The following is a 16,886-nucleotide window of genomic DNA, read 5'->3' on the forward strand; positions in this document are numbered from 1 at the left end:
TTTAATTCTCAGATCCCTCTTCTGGTATTTGAAGGCACAGTAATCATTCTAGTGCACTGCTGTACATATAGCTGACAGAAACCAGGCTGGATGAATAGTGATGGAGATTATCTTGACTGACGAATCACTGATGGCATTTCCCTCAGATTGCATCACCTATGAGCTCTGTCTATTAGTGTGCATTCCTTATCACGTTGTTTGAACATCAGTTCACACGTAAACACTAAGTACTGAAGTCATAATGAAAGATTTATCTGTATCTGCTGCACTCTCTTCCTGGAAAACATTAAATGACTTTGTATCTGACCATAGCTAACATTTTTAATCTTCAATGCTTTTCTGCCACAGTACCAAGTCCTTCTTAGAGCATTTTACAAATTGCATATTCATGAAATATAACTACAATCTTGTAATATAATAATAATTTAAGAGATGTAAGATGATAAAGATTTAGAAAATGGAATACATATCCAATATATTTTAGCTCAAAATAACATAAGAAGAACAAGGGGTTTTTTTCAGCTTTCAGAAGAAGTAAAACTCAGGACCAAGTCAGTAGGAATCCACTGGCACAAGGGTTTCCAAAAAGCAAACCTTGATCCATTTGTAGGACTTAAAAAAGAAGACTCTGAAGAGAACTATTATATTATCATTTTATAATTTGCTCATAGATTTCAATCAGAGCATAAGATCAGCCTCTTCCAGTCAAGAGAAATTTCCTTAACACCTACACTCATATAATGAAGCCCCCAACACCACACAGTCTTCCTATACAGCCGTTCTAAAAGAACACTGGAAAAGCAATGTATCACTTACATATATATGGCATATACATGAGGAATGTACTACATGCCTTGTGAACAATCATGTGTTTATATGTAAAAACTATGTGGTTTCCTGTGCGTAATTCTCCAGCTCATCCCAGGAAGAGTAAGCACCCAGTGATCCAAGTGATTTGGATCTAATAACTGCTGCAGACTTCCTATGTGAAGCAGAAGAACAGGTTAAAAAAATACTACTCTGTCCCAACACTCTTCTTAAAGCACTGAATATTTTCTAAGATATAATATATATATATCTGTATTTTCTATTCTGTCTTCAGTTCAAAAGGAAAGAAAAAAAATTATATGTAAAGAAAATGTGTGGCATTTAATAGTTAGTTAGCATTAAATAAACATTTCAAAGAAATAGTTAGGTTTCCATAGGTATGCCAAATTCTATTACAGAGGATGACACCTAACCTCAGAAGCTGACCATCTCATCCTTTACTGAAAAGAAATTAATTGGTTATTGTCATGGAGAAAAAGATGAATTCGATGGACTTTGATCTGCAATTGTGTTGTGGATCCTATCTTTATGAAGCTACATTTCAATTGTTGAATTGCACATGGAAAAAAGCCAAACACCTGAAAACTTTCAGCTTGTTCTTCAATCTATTCTTTTTGTACAAACAACTAAGGAGAAGCTACAAAGCACTGATTTCAATTTGCTCTTTCTCAGTTTCCATTATATTTCCAAATTATGTTCAAACTCTGAATATTCTGAACTGCAGGCAAAGTATTTTCAACACATTTCTTTAAAAAAATTTTGAAGACTAATAGTAAATTATTAGGAATTCTATACCTTTCAGTAGAAAACTCACAAGGGATGAAAATTTCAGATAGAGGATCAAAAATATACTGGAATTTTAAAGCATTTAAATATTTCTCACCGTTACCTAATTATCCAATGTTTAGTATAATGAAATTGAAACACACTAGATTTCAAATTTGCATTCTTTGTGAGCAGGACACCTTTCTTGTTCCATCTTGTTTCTTCATTTATTGCTCATTCCAGTGTCTGTGTAACGTAATGTATCAATATGGGTAAGATACACATCAAAACAAGTTACTAGAGACTGATAAAACCAGAATCACAATCTAATGCAAAATGAGACTTCTACAGTCTCAGCTATTCTATTAATATCTCCAGTTCAATACACACATTCAGAGTTATTTTATATATCGAATCCTTTCTGGGCTTTGAAGCAAATGGAGGTGATTAGCACTCTCTGTCACTTCCCACCATTTACTTTATTGACTGTATTGTCAATTTTTCCAGAACAAGTCAGTCAGCTGGAAATTCTTCTCCATTAATAAAAACTTCCCCTCCCCCACCCCCAAACTATTTCAGGTAGGATCAGATGTAGAGATAAAAACAACCCATGCCTGGTTGGTTTGTTGGTTGGTTTTAATATGGATAGGAAAAAATGTGTTTCAGGGGAATCTCTACCTATTTTTTCAGCTTGCCAGCTGCCAGGGCCTCATTTTTACTTTCTTGCCATAGGCAGCTGGCAAACTATATAAAACTCCTTTCTTTTTTCCTGTGCAAACTTGAACTTCTCCAATATAAAATTCAGATTTAAAGGATATTTTCTACTGGAAAATTTCCAGTGGCACTATTTCAGTCATTTAAATAAACAGTAGCGAAGGTGACAATTTGGCTGACATAGTTACATTGCCAGAAACTGGTGTGAATATTAATGAGGTAAAAGATTCATGAGCCAGCAAACATGCTTTAAAGCAATGACTAAATGGTAAAAATAGAAATGACATGAAGAAACATAAAAGGGAGAAGATATGGTTAGTAAATGATAGGAAGAAAGAACGGGGAGAAAGAGAATGACAAACAAAAGTTTTAAGAATGGATAGAGAGGTTGTACAGGCTGAACAGAATAGGAATATGTGTATATCCAGTATGAACTGGATGCAAATGATTGTGGAAGCACCTATGCATTACATGCCTGTAAACAGACACCAGTTTTTATTATGAAAGGATGATTTCTCTAGTATTAAAAAAAAAATCTGGAAAAAAAGGAGGAGGTTCTAGTGTCACACCTCCCTCCCAGCAATTTCCCAAATTACTTTAACCTAATTACTGTGTTTGAGAGCTTAGTAGGGGGTATAGGCTAGTGTTTCCTGAACCGTACCATGTATTTCTTTATAAAGCTGCATAGAAAGTGCTTGAGGGAACATAATTTGCTTCTGAAGTGAAGCAGCACAGCAGTTCGAGTGTCACTGCACTCCAGCTAATGAGAACAACAATGCTAACTAAAAAAGCAGGACTCAGACGGGATAGTTTCCCATACTCTTCCCATACTTTTATATCTACTCAAAGCATTAAAATTCTCGACTAGAGAGCCCAGCATAGGCCCAGGGCTTGAGGAGAGTGGTTGTTCTGTGAAGAGAGGCTAAGGGAACGAGCTGCTTTAGCTTGGAAAAAAACCAAGTAATTGCTGTCTTCAGCTATCAGATGCAGCACTTCTGAAAGGTCACACTCAAACTCTTTTAAGAGATGCACAGTGAAGGACAGAAGGCATAGGCTGCACGAAGGACAAGAAATATTCCTCACCATGAGAGCAGTGAAGTCCCAGAACAGGATGCCTAGAGAGACAATATAATCTCCATCCTTGGAGCCCACTAGTCATCTGGTCTAACTTTGAAATAAGACCAGCTCTGAAGTGGACATGGGACTACATAACTTCCACAGAGCCTTCCAAATCTGATTTGTTGGTGATCCTTTTCTCAGTCACTGTGATGGCTGAGGAGTTTAGATAGTTAATGTTTGAAAACATGGCACTGACACCAACATCCTGATGGATTTACTGCCAAGATTCTGTGGAAGGTGTGAAAGAGTAGGGACTGCAGTATTTATTTTTATTAAATAAAAGCTTCAATGTAGGCAAGAATGTTCCATAACTGCAGTGTCACTGAGATGAAAAATACTCCTAGTCATGTCTGCAAAATACCCTCCAGAAAAGCCATTTGCTTTTTTTACATAGAATTTTATACACATGTATATGGTAAAAATGTTACTCTTGTAACATTGTCAAAACTTCTTGTTTTCTTTGGTGAGTTCTTTGGCCAAATGATGAAGAAATGCTAAAAAGAGATAAAAATTAGTTCCTGTGCCTGGGTTATGGTTCTCTCAGACACGCAATGTTCAAACAGGCTGTGAAAACATAAGGACTCGGAGCAGCCTACACTACTGCTGTCACAAAAATCATTTTTACTGCCTAAAGAAATATCTGAAGGCATTACTATAGAACTCTTTATACTACTGTATTACTGATCAAATGAGCAAAGGGCACACTCACTGATTCCTTTCCACGCTTCATAGAAGGCCATGATATTTCTGGTGTGGACTAGAATTTAGGAATTGTAAAAGGAGTATCAATATGATGTATTTTATTTCACTGTTACTATATGTCAGATGTATACAGGAAAAATATAACTATAACAGGTTACAGAAAATGTGCTCCATCAGCTTATAAAGTAAACATTACTTCAATCAACCTTATGAGTTCCTGAGGCTTATGTTACTGTGTATGATTAATGTTACATGGCAATTGAAAATAAACACTAAAGTCTCAAATTAATCTTCCCCATTTTAGGCTTAAATTTTAGGTGGGTAACTCTCATTCTGATTCATCTCATCCATTACCTTTCCTGACTATCTTTTCACCTCAGGCAACTGCTGACTGTAAATCAAGCAGTTTTCCAGTTTCAGAGAAATCAGGATAGTTAAACTTTGCATCTCATGCACATTGAGGAAATACCCAGCTGTCCTGGGTTCAGCTACAGCAGTCATTTTTTCTCCTTCTTAGTAGCTGGTGCAGGGCTGTGTTTCTTGACTTTCAGTCTGGGAACAATGCTGATAACACCGATGTTTTTAGTTGTTGCTCAGTAATGTTTACTCTGACCAAGGACTTTCTCAGTCTCATGCTTTGCCAGGGAGGAGGGGAAGCCAGGAGGAAGCAGAGGCAGGACACCTGACCCAAACTGGCCAAAGGGGTATTCCAGCGAACAGCACATCATGCTCAGTATAGAAACTGGGGGGAGTTACCCAGAAGGCCAGAACGCTGCTCAGGTCGGGCTGCGTATTGGTCGGCGGGTGGTGAGCGGTTGTGTCCTTTTCCCTTGTTATTCCTCTTATCATTATTATTGGTAGCAGTAGTGGTTTGTATTATACCTTAGTTACTGAACTGCTGTTATCTCAACCCGTGGGAGTTACATTCCTCCAATTCTCCTCCCCATCCCTCCGGGAGTGGGGGGAGGAAGGAAAAGTGGGGGAGTGAGCAAGCGGCTGCGTGGTTCCAAGTTGCCGGCTGGGCTTAAACCACGACACCAGCATTTAATCCTCTTTCAGGCCTGCCTCCATACTAGGTATTTAATTTCAAATGCTACCTTTACTTTTAGTTAATGGCTAGCCCATTTAGCCTGTTTGGCACTTACAATTCTACACCAGGGAAAAGGCTTATCAGGCAGTGTAAGAACACCAGCACACTCGATGCTTGAGCTGGATTTGACATTAGCAAACAGCTTGTGAAGTGAGTAAGGTGAGATAATCAAAGCTGTATTTTGATAGGAATCACATAGATCCGGTGAGAGAAGGTGTCAAGAGAGAGACCGGCTGGGAAACAGCAATAGGGTTTAGCAAGGAGATTAGAGGCAAGATATGGACAGATGGAGATGTGAACAGGAATTGAACCAAGACCCAAACTCGTTCTGCGCAAAATGGAAGAAGTTGTGGGGGAGGAGAGCAAAAAGGCAGTTTCATACAGAGGAAGAGGAGGAATATGAAGAGAGAAATTTCAAGCTTTGCATCAGTTTCATGGAGATGTCTAAGCCATATCTTTTGACAGTGTTTCAGACTTACTTAAGAGTGTATTTGGAGTTTCTAAATGGCTGACAGCACTGAGCAAACTGGCTACTGCTAATTCCGGTCTCATCTCTTCATTTTAAATGCAGAGACAGTAAGCACTTACCATTACAGATTCCACTCCCTGGGCTGAATATTGCAACAGGTAAATCGCTGTTTTGAGTTTCTGGAAAAGTTTACTTTCAATGTTTAACTCCGTCTAGGTAACAAAATGGAAATTATTTGGAGAAAGTGAACTGAGAAGACAAGCACAAAGGAAACACTTGGTCTCTTCAAGTGAGATTTGAAAACTGTTGATAGGATACCTTCTGAAAGTCTGAACTGGAGCAAAACCCAACCTTGTTCTATAAATAAGAAGTTTGTCTGTGCTTTGATGCCCATCTGTCAGCAGACTATGACCTTAAAAGCATGCTGGGAGAAACTGGAAACTATTGGAAAGACTTTTTTTTAATGACATTTCACTGAATGAAATATTTACTTTTTTTTTTTTTTTTAATTCAGCTTTGGCACCTAGAAAACAATTTATAATCCAAACCTTATCTGAATTGATAAAAGGAAACTAGCACATGAGCAAATAATCCACTATTTTGAGAGAGAAAAAGCAGGAAATAAGAACACAGAAGACTCACAGAACAGGGTTTTCAAGAGACCATGGAATTCACCTGACCAAAAGCAATCTCAATCTAGAATCAGTCTGTAGTCAGTGGAGAAATGGGTGAGATTAATAATATTTTAGAATAAAAATATGAAATTAGTGGATCAACTGTTGTCCCCTTGGAATATTTCTGCCGGCAGACTGTAGGGAATCTACAGTGACCAGGTCAGGTGTGATTTTACACCACCAATATCTAATATTAAACATGGGCTTTCCAGTTCTTCATGTCTCAACGAGGTACCCTTTGTCATTTTATCAGACAGGGAAGATACTAGAGCTCTATAGGCTTCTGAAGAGAAATGTAAAGAGGAAAGTAAAATGAGGAAGAAATGCCACTTCAGCTAAGGGACAGAAAGAAAAATATACATGGCATTTGGGCTATCTGATTATGGAATTATTTTCTTTGTCTCAGTTCCCATCTTTTAAATTAAGACTGTGTAATTGAGGTCATTGAGATTATAGAAAAAGCCCTTTGTGGTCTGAGTGGTTAGTTTACTTGAGCAGTCTGTGACAAATGCTGTATCAACACAAATTGACACCAGTGATGTAGATGACAATGTGTAAGAAGAGCCATGAATATGAAAGAAAGTTGTATTTAATTTTAGAATTAAATTTTTAAAGATAATGCTATTACTCATTCTGGTTAAGATGTTTTTGGCTTGGAATGGAAATCAGTTATGTAGGTTCTCTCTCTCCCTTTATACTATTCCCAGTATGCAGATCTAACACAGTTTTACTAAAATATATTGATTCTAAGCTGTTTGTGCTATTTCACTTATGAAGTTTTTGTTCGTATCTACTAAATATTCATGGCCACAAATTGAGATAATCCATTTCCTGCCTCCACTGGATGTGGAGAGTAGTTAGTAGCTGTACAATTTACAACAATGTTTAATGCAGTGAAAGACTGTTCCCTTGTCCAGCTTTGGTCTTATTTCTAGATCAACACAGCCAGATCCCTCATTTCAACATATGTCTGGTTGTCTGTATCTTTTATCCTTTTGCTTTTGCTCAACTTTGAATTATTTCAGCCTCTCTAACTCTTAAGTGGTGCTGATCTAAACTTCAAGTAGAATTATAGCGGAAGTGTCACCAACCACTGAGTAGGGCAGAACAATTACACGGCATATCTTATACATGTACAATTTTTCAGCATTTCCCAGGAATACCACTGCCTTTCATGCAAACACTTCAGAATTTTAAGTCATATTAACTCTGAACTTTTGCTACTATATCTGAACATTTTCAGTACTGTTGTTGCCTAAACAGCTATATTTCTGACTTACTTTTTTTTCCTTTTGTATCTGTAGTGTCTGTACCATTACGGAATTTTGAAGCATTGCTTTGAATTACAATTCTGCTTTCCAAAGCAATTTTGTTTCCTATATTGGTCTACAAATGCTATATGAGTGCTTTATCCATTCTCTAAATTGCAATTGAATTATTAAAGAGCCAAGCTTATGACAAACCGTTGCTTGACCTACTTAAAACTGCTTTCCAGTTTGACAGTGACCAATTTGACCTAAGATATCTTAGGTCAAAGATACGGAAAATAAATTTCCATTACAAAATAGCAGATGGAAAATAAATTTCCATTAAAAAATAGTAATTGCAAATATTTTAGTTTATCAGTATATAATGTTGTGTGAGAGGAAGAAACACATACAATAGAAGGGACTATTTTTCTGAATATTTCATACTAACATTTGATTTTGCAATATCAATATGTAAACCCATATGCCTACACTTAGTTTAATTCATTACTATAAATATTATTTATCTTAACAATTGTTTTTTTATATGAAATCACTGATTTAGAGAACTAATGTCTGAATAGAAGGATTTGGAGGATCAGAACAAAGTTAAAATTAGTTTTAACATGGGTGAGCCTTATTAATTAAAAACAAACAAACAAAAACCACAAGAAAAAGAACCCCAAAGTAAACCCAAAAAGCCCACACTGCAATTTGAAACACTGATAGCCAGTGTTTCTAGAGATAAGAAGTAAAACTTCAGATCTCTGGTAAACTATTTATGAAGGTAATAAGGCAGTGGTGAGTATTAAGAACACACACATATCTAGCTCAAAGATTACTGGCTAACTTAATTCCATTGTTTTTTTTATTTTTACATTTTGGGTGTGATCCTATGGGACATATCTAGCTTTGCAGGTATTTTCCATATTTTTTTCCTTAAGGGAAAATATAGAGTTTTGAAATTTTCAGTAGCTCATATGCTAAAAATAAATTTTTCTCCAGGAATAAGTATGTCCTGAAGAAGGTATGCCTTGGTATCAAAACTTCATGGAGATGCACCCCTTTAAATTCTAAGGAATCGATTGAATAAAATAATATCTTAATAATGGCATACCCTGAACTCTTTCTAGAAAAACATCCCAAAAACAAAAAAACAAGGAGAATCTTAAATGCACTGATTTGTGCTAAAGGAGCATCATAGAGGCCTCGTATGCAGAAGAAAGGTACCCATTTGGACAGCGAAGAACGAGAGGCATACAGAACATCTTTTTACTGTTCTGAGTATTTCGTTGCATTTACTTATATGTGATCATAATTTTTGGATGCACTGTAGTTCTGTTTTGGGGTTTTTTTAGTCATCTTCATATAGGACATATGAGTTATCATGGGGTTTTGCCAGCCTTGGATCACTTCCAAGCAATGTGTAATCACATATGGCTGATCAAGACCATATCAAGACAAAACTTAAAAATATTTTAATAAAATTAAGCAAAGAAGTGTTGGAATTAAAGCTTGCATTTTATTATAAGATGTAGTTTCGAATGCTTTGACAAGAACAAATTGGTTTTCCCTAGTTAGTGCATATTGCTATGGTTTACAGAGAGGTTTTCATGCATGATTCACACAGCAGAAAATTAAACAGGAAGCTCTGTCCTAAGTCTATCTCAAATGTCCCCAAATCCCAGTCCAAACCAATGACTGTCTCCCTTTGGACAACACCACAGTATACTTGCAGATACTTTAGCATGGGTTACTTTGATCTCTCATCCTGCTTTTTTTGTACCAAACACCTTGCTAACATAGCACAGACAGTGCTTGATTTCTACGGAAGATTTTATAGACATTGCTGCTTTTGGAAAATGGAGCTCAGTACACTCATTTGCTCAGTACAGTATGATTTTCCTGTGTTTCAGTCATAGCTGCTCCTGAAAGTAGACGGAATAAAATGCAGGAAGACAAACTTAACAATAGAACATGTGGAATGCACTCTCTCTTGAATTCAGTCAGGCAATTACACTAGTAATTTTACCCTCCTACTACATATTCAGACTAACTACAGTAATCCATGGCTTGATAGGAGATGAAAGTCTGAAGTAAAACAGTCAAAGTAAGCCAAAACTTGCTGGTTGGTGTGTGCCTCTCTGTCATTCTTGCATGCCTGCTTGATTCTGCTGTATACATTTATAGGCTGTATTTATTACTTCAAAGCAGGGAACACGATATTGGCTTCTCTCCACACCCGAAAACAAAAAGTATTCCTAAAATGGATAACAACACTAAACAAGTCAGCTGGAAATGAGGAGAGGCAAAAGGTATTACTATACCTTCATTCTTATTTGTCTTTTATGGAAGATGAAAGAGCGAGGGATGGGATTTGTTGGCCAGGGGTGGGGTTTTTTATGTGTATACAAAAGCTGGCTTAAGAGGAAGATGGGTAAGCTGACAGCCAGTTGGAAAAGGCCCAAGTGACAGAGAACCTAGGCTTTTTGTCAAACCTGCAATAAATCTATACAATCATAGAATTATAGAATCACAGAATCATAGAATAGTTAGGGTTGGAAAGGACCTTAAGATCAGCTAGTTCCAACCCCCCTGCCATGAGCAGGGACACCACACACTAAACTATGTCACCCAAGGCTCTGTCCAATCTGGCCTTGAACACCGCCAGGGTTGGAGCATTCACAACTTCCTTGGGCAACCCATTCCAGTGCCTCACCACCCTCACTGTAAAGAACTTCTTCCTTATATCTAATCTAAACTTACCCTGTTTAAGTTTGAAGCCATTACCCCTTGTCCTACCACTACAGTCCCTAACGAAGAGTCCCTCCCCAGTATCCTTATAGGCCCCTCATATAGGCCAATCTCATGATTTATAAAAGATTGTTAAGGATCCCTTTTGAAAGCAAAAGAGTGAATACCACAATAATTTTACATTATGCGTGAATGTCCTTTGGTTGAATAAAGAAGGTATGAAACCAACAGTCATGTATCAGGCAAGACAGATTGACCCAGTTAAATGTGCTTTAGAAAATAATGTTTATATGATATGTTAACCAAATGTGGTACAGTTCTTCTGTTTTGAAGATCTGACAGATGCAAAAAAAGACATCTCACTTGAATCACATAAATGTTATTCCAAAGGGTTTCAAATACAGCACTGGAAGCAGTAGCTGAAGCAATACATCCAGCTCTGGTGTTCTCAACACAAGAAGGACATGGACCTGTTGGAGTGAGTCCAGAGAAGGGCCACAAAGACGATCAAAGGGCTGGAGCACTTCTGTTATGAAGACAGACTGAGAGAGTTGGGGTTGCTCAGCCTGGAGAAGAGAAGGCTCCAGAAGACCTTAGAGCAGCCTTCCAGTACCTTAAGGGGCCTACAAGAAAGCTGGCGAGGGACTTTTTACAAGGGCATGTAGGGATAGGACAAGGAGTAATGGCTTTAAACTGAAAAAGGGTAGATTTAGATTAGATATTTTTATTATGAAAAAATTCTTCACTATGAGGGTGGTGAGGCACTGGAACAGGTTTGACCAGAAAGGTTGTGGATGCCCATCCCTGGTAGTGTTCAAGGCCAGGTTGAACAGGGCTTTGAGCAACCTGGTCATGTGGAAGGTGTCTCTGTACATGAAGAGCAGTTGGAACTAAATGATCTTTAACAAGGTCCCTTCCAACCTAAACCATTCTAGGTTTCTATGAAATGTTAACAGGACTCAAAATTGTAAATAATTCAGACCATTACTGGAAAAACTAATCTTAAAATCACATAGTTAAATGAGAACATAGACAACTCCTATTTTACTATTAACACAGGGATAAGAATGTCTGGAATTGTTTCTAGATGTGAGATCAACTCAGTTTCCAGTTAATTTGTCTGTAACATACAAAAAAGTGTGTGACAATATTCAAACACAAAAGGAACTCCATGGGTACATCTACACCTTCTTTGAATTGCTGGCCTGAATTCAATCTCAAAATAAGGTCTCCCTGTCCACAGGCAATGAACAAACCTCATAGGTAGCTGCAAGGGATTCAGGAACCTCTGGGTCAGACAGACCCACATACGCAGCTCAAATACTGCATGCAAACCATATGAATCATGCAAATCAGGCTGTTCCCAGACTGTTCTTTAAGACTGGTGTGTGCATCGCCAAAATGAAGGACCAGTTGTCACCAGTGTCTGAAGATTTTCATTAAACCACAGCCCACAGATACCACTTCGAAGCAAACGGGAAAAAAAAAACCCACAACTTTGCACTTTAAATCTAGGTTATTCTAACACACTACCAAAGATGGTTCCTCACTCAACACCCTGTACTTAAAGCCAAATAGCAGCTGTTTCTGCAAGAGCTAATGGCTCCTTTATATTGAAATTTAACTTTTACATAAAACAAAATGTTCCTTTTTTCTGGACTGAATCATGGGTCTGAAATGGAAAATTAAAGTCACTGAATTAAGACTTTTGCAGCTACAACCATGTGACCACCTATGTCTAAGACCCCAAGACACTTCAGAATAATTTACAGTAACTATAAGAACTATAACAAAGTGCCAACCCCTGTTAGCTGGAATGAAGTTCTGATAACAAGAAAACAAGACTTCAATGTCCTGTGCTCTAACAACTGCAGAAATCTGTTACCTGCCATTCTGGCACCACACTAATAAATGAACCTCTTCTTTACTCCTGAAAAAGGTAAACAAACAGAAATACCCAACCTCAAACCAGGTAATTATCCCTATCTTTATTCATTACCCAAGAAGAACATTCCTGGTTGAAATGCAAGTTGGGTGATCAGCTTAGTCTTGAATAAACAAGCAAAACAACATGGACATGATACATGGAAGGTTTTAATTCTACTGGGAGCAACTAGCCTGTGTCCTCTCTTTAGTACACAGATGTATAGCACATCTAGCACAGCAAATGGCAGCCCAAATCACTGAAATCCTAACCTTCAGTTTTAGAGTTGAAAGCTTTAAAATACCATAGAAGACAAGGTACAGATATACAGATTCGTGTGCTTTGTTTTCATTACTTTTAAATTTATGTCATTTAAACAGATTTACAGTTATAAAATCGGTAAAAAAAATACCTTCTACTCTTACTAGAGGAATAGACAAAATCCTGCTATTCTTATCCAAATAAAGCACAGTCTTCAGGGATTTTGCTTGAAATCATTATCTTTTTTACTACAGTATACAGATTTGAATTATATTTGCCTTACAAGTATGGCAACTCACATTAAATAAAAAATTCAAAAAAAGTCTCTGTTAACTCTTAATAAACAGATTGATAGAATTTGTTCTAAGTGTTGATGCTTAAATGTACAATTTCTACCCTGAAGCTGACAGGCTGTTGACAGATCTGTCTTTGCATTAGTTTAATGAATACAAACATTTCTGCTGAGTCCTTATGCACTGCTTAGCTGTAGATGTTGTATGTGTGTGACAGCTCATGTGCAAGATCTTCTGCAATTTGCTTCGGTTCAGCTGAGCAGGCATTTTGCATCCAAAGGCAAAAGGAAGACAACTTCCATCTTTGATTACACATATGCAATGTGTACAAGTGCCCAAGTTGACTGTGACTGGCAGTGACTTGATTCCGTGATGCACTGGTGTAATGTTATTTCTTTATTAAACTAGACAGGTACTGACTATTTCTTATTGCTGCTGGACAAAATTCAATCTCCACTTCCAAACTCTACTAACACTTTTCAGTGCCCTCATGGAAACCACTGCTATGGCTTTGCACTCTGTGGAATCCTACCACACTGAACTGCTGGACAGTCTATCAAAGTCAATACTGGAGAGCTCACTGCCACTGGGAGCTCAAGTGGCACAAAGCTCACAAAACAGGAAGATTAGGTATCTTTGTAAAGTATCAATTCCACGTGAGTGGCTTCCACAAATTTTTGATGCTGACAACCTGTAGCTCAGAATTTTTCCTTGACACAGCTACACTTGATTACTAATGTATACCACAGAAATGTAGAGCACATAAGAACTACCAAATGGAACACAATGGAAAGCAATACTTTCACTTTGGATTTAAAGGAAGCCGCTATTTATATTCATTCAATTGTTCATATAGAGGCAATGACTATGATAGACAGTAAATGAAAATGTACTGTAAACATATACCTTACCTGAAAATTAAACTGGCATCATTGAAAGCAATATTATCTGGATACTTACTATTATGTGATTAGCTACTGGGTTATTTTTCAGCCTTTCAGACTAGATTAGATAAAACATAATAATTTCCTATAAAAGGGGCATTAAAGAATAAAATAGTATTCAAAGTAGCAGTTCTAAACCATACAGAGCTAATTTAATCATCTTTGTCACAGTCTCCATTATCTTTTTTCTTGAAATGCTGTAATGTTGTACATGAACGATGAAAGTGCACTGCCTGAAGGACAAGGTATCATTTCATTTTAAGCCTTAGAAAGAGACCAGTTTTATGCTTATCCTTTTAGTCCCACTGATTGCATAAGGAACAACTTTTTTCATAAACTGTCATAAAAAAAGACTGTGAAACATACACACGAACACATGAACACCCTTTTCACCTGCAATGTTTATAAATGCAAAGACACAACCCTGAAACAAGAACTATTAAAGAAGTGATGGGATATTCATTCATGCAAAGAATATTCATATACATACTCTATTTCCCTAAGGTAATGAAAGAACAATCTTTCATTCTGATTTTATTCTTTTATGTTCAGCCCTAGTAACTTCTCTTTTCCAGAACGAGCTGTTTTACAAGTTTTCCTGCACTGTTTTGACTGACATAACAGATTCTTTCTACTTTTCCCTTTTTATAATTAGGCAATTAGGAACTCTCCAGTCAGGAGGCACAAAAGTATACACAGAGAATTAACAGACATAGACTTTAACTGTTGTAAGCACTGTACAAGGAATGAAAAAACAGTCCCAGTGCCAAAAATATTTTTAAATAATCCAAAAGCAATCCTGTATTTAAACTCAAGTATAACAATGATGTGCTGCTATAATTATATCATTCTAAAGCTGAAAAAAAAGGCTTACACTTTGTCAACAGTGACAATGTGTGTATGCTAACCTACAGGAAGAGCTTTTGTGTGTGGTAAAATGTGCAAAAGAAGAAATAACTCTTTCCTGTGCTTCCAAGATGATGCAGTCCTAAAACCAGGTTCTCAGCAGTATAAACATATAGATGTCCAAACATATATCATCCATCATGGATGATGTTATCATCCATCAAAGTATACAATTCATATCAAATACATATGTATCTATGAAATAAGTGAACTGAATAATTTGTCTTCAGGAATAGTTTCATGACATTGGCAGTTATTTTACAATATTATACCTACTCTCCAGTATATAGTAGAACCCAGTACTTTCCAACCCATGAGCAACATTCTTGAAGAAGCTGTTCCAAACACTCTACATGAAACTTTATGCTACAATTTCCCCAGTGTACTAATCCTGCAATAGGGAATGATGTCTATATGGAGTGTCAATGTCGTGACTACAGTTATCCCTTCGAAGCTCCGAGCACTGTTTTCCAATCAGTTGCAGCATTTAATATCTGCACAAATATGTGAAGCTGCAGAAACTGCTTACAGTGGGACCCTTGGAGGGCATGATTAGCTAATTCTGCATTTGAAAGCCACCACAAACTACAAAACACAAAGAACAAACCCTCTTTATTCTATCCAGCCTGTACTAATCACTCATGTATTCTCAGATGACTAAATATAAGAGATATAGAAATTGCTGAAGAACTTGAATGGTAACTCTTGCAGACCTCTGACAAATAAGATACTGACCCTGCAGCAACTGATAGAAGGGAGTGGACTTGGACAAAAGGACAGCCAAGAACATGTTAAATTATAAAGGTAATTTTTTTTAGCCAAGACTTCTTTCTTTTGGTAATAAATAACAGACTGATTCCCAAATCAGAAATCTTACTTCTGACTTCTCAAGGAAAAGCAATACTGCAAAAATGAAAACTTTGTCCTGATGATGTCAACCTCATTCAAAATTGCCTCCTCCAACCCCACAAGAAACAGCCCTCAACACTTGTATAACTTCTTGATAATCCTCTTTATCCAAAACAAACACATGGCTTTGTGATATGAGAACTTTTGGGCTGTGAGACAGAACACCCACAGTCACAAATAGCCAAAAAGGACACCTAACTAAGGTAATTATAAATCTGGTGTTAGCTACTTATCAGAAGGCACATGCAGTAATTTCAAGGTAAATGCACTGCAGAATGTGCCACGAGCTGAGTATTGTATGATCAGAAGGAAAATGGTTTTCATTTTCTGAAGAATTGGCGCTAACCACTTTATGTAAAACATAAAGAGCCTTCCAAATTCTGAACATGACTTCGTTGTGTTTTTTTTCTGAATCTTAGTAAGACTGTAATACGGATTCTTTTATTTCCAGGGAAAGCAATGAAGCAAATAACCATTGTTTTAGACAGCAGACATTCCTCGGGACTTTTCAGCAAGGTGTGCAAAAAGACTACATTCACAGGTACTGCAAATGACTGTGTCAGCCCTCATGCAGTACTGATAACTGTAGAACTGCATAATAAAAAAAGAATAAAAATTTTTAAAAAAGCAAGTACTTCTTACCATGTAACCCTCAGTGTACTGAAACTGAGCTCTTGAACTGTCTTCTGCTGTGGGACTCAGGGGCTTAGGGTCAGACATAGAGCGTTGCATCATCTTTGCCGCCTTTGGGCTTGATGGAGGAACCTTGGCAATGTCAGCATGCAGCATCTTCTGAGGGCTGATGTCATCAGTGATGGGTTTTTCATAGGGTACAAATGCTGACTCTATAACTTTGCTTGGTGAAACAGGTGAAATGGGTGAATAGAGAACTTTGGGAGATTTGGGAGGGGAAGGGACTACCTGCAGTGTGGAGTCTGGACGAAGGTGGGATGAGTATCCTATTTCTAATGGTGTTGGGCGTTTTTTGTCTTTCTGAGGAGATGAAGCTGACAGATATTGGGGACTTTGAGTGTCTGACTCTGTCTCTGTTTGACATCCCAAACTTTCTCCTTTATATGTCTTTTCTGGAGCTGAAATGTGTTTTATGATTTCAACCTTAGCATCCAATCGGGCCCTGATTGAAGGTGTTCTTATTGTTCCTACGGGTTCTGTTTGTACTGAAATCTCTGCCACTGTCTGAACTGCAATACTAGATACTTTGGAGAATTGTTTAGCTTTGTCTGCCTCAGCAGTACTCTCACTGTATTTTCCTACACAAGGCCTTTT

At 37.3% G+C, this 16,886-nt stretch overlaps 1 protein-coding gene across 1 annotated transcript in view; it reads right to left on the reverse strand.

Annotated features, from left to right (window-relative positions):
* LOC104405058 (protein piccolo-like) overlaps positions 1 to 16,886 on the reverse strand; it is a 189,128-nt gene that overhangs the window by 158,938 nt on the left and 13,304 nt on the right. The window contains 1 exon segment of the mRNA XM_010013653.1: positions 16,242 to 16,886. This exon segment is cut by the window's right edge and continues 15 nt beyond it. Coding sequence (XP_010011955.1) covers positions 16,242 to 16,886 — 645 coding nt within the window.

This window comes from Nestor notabilis, unplaced genomic scaffold, assembly GCF_000696875.1.
Source record: "Nestor notabilis isolate BGI_N333 unplaced genomic scaffold, ASM69687v1 scaffold474, whole genome shotgun sequence".
Lineage (NCBI taxonomy): Eukaryota > Metazoa > Chordata > Aves > Psittaciformes > Psittacidae > Nestor > Nestor notabilis.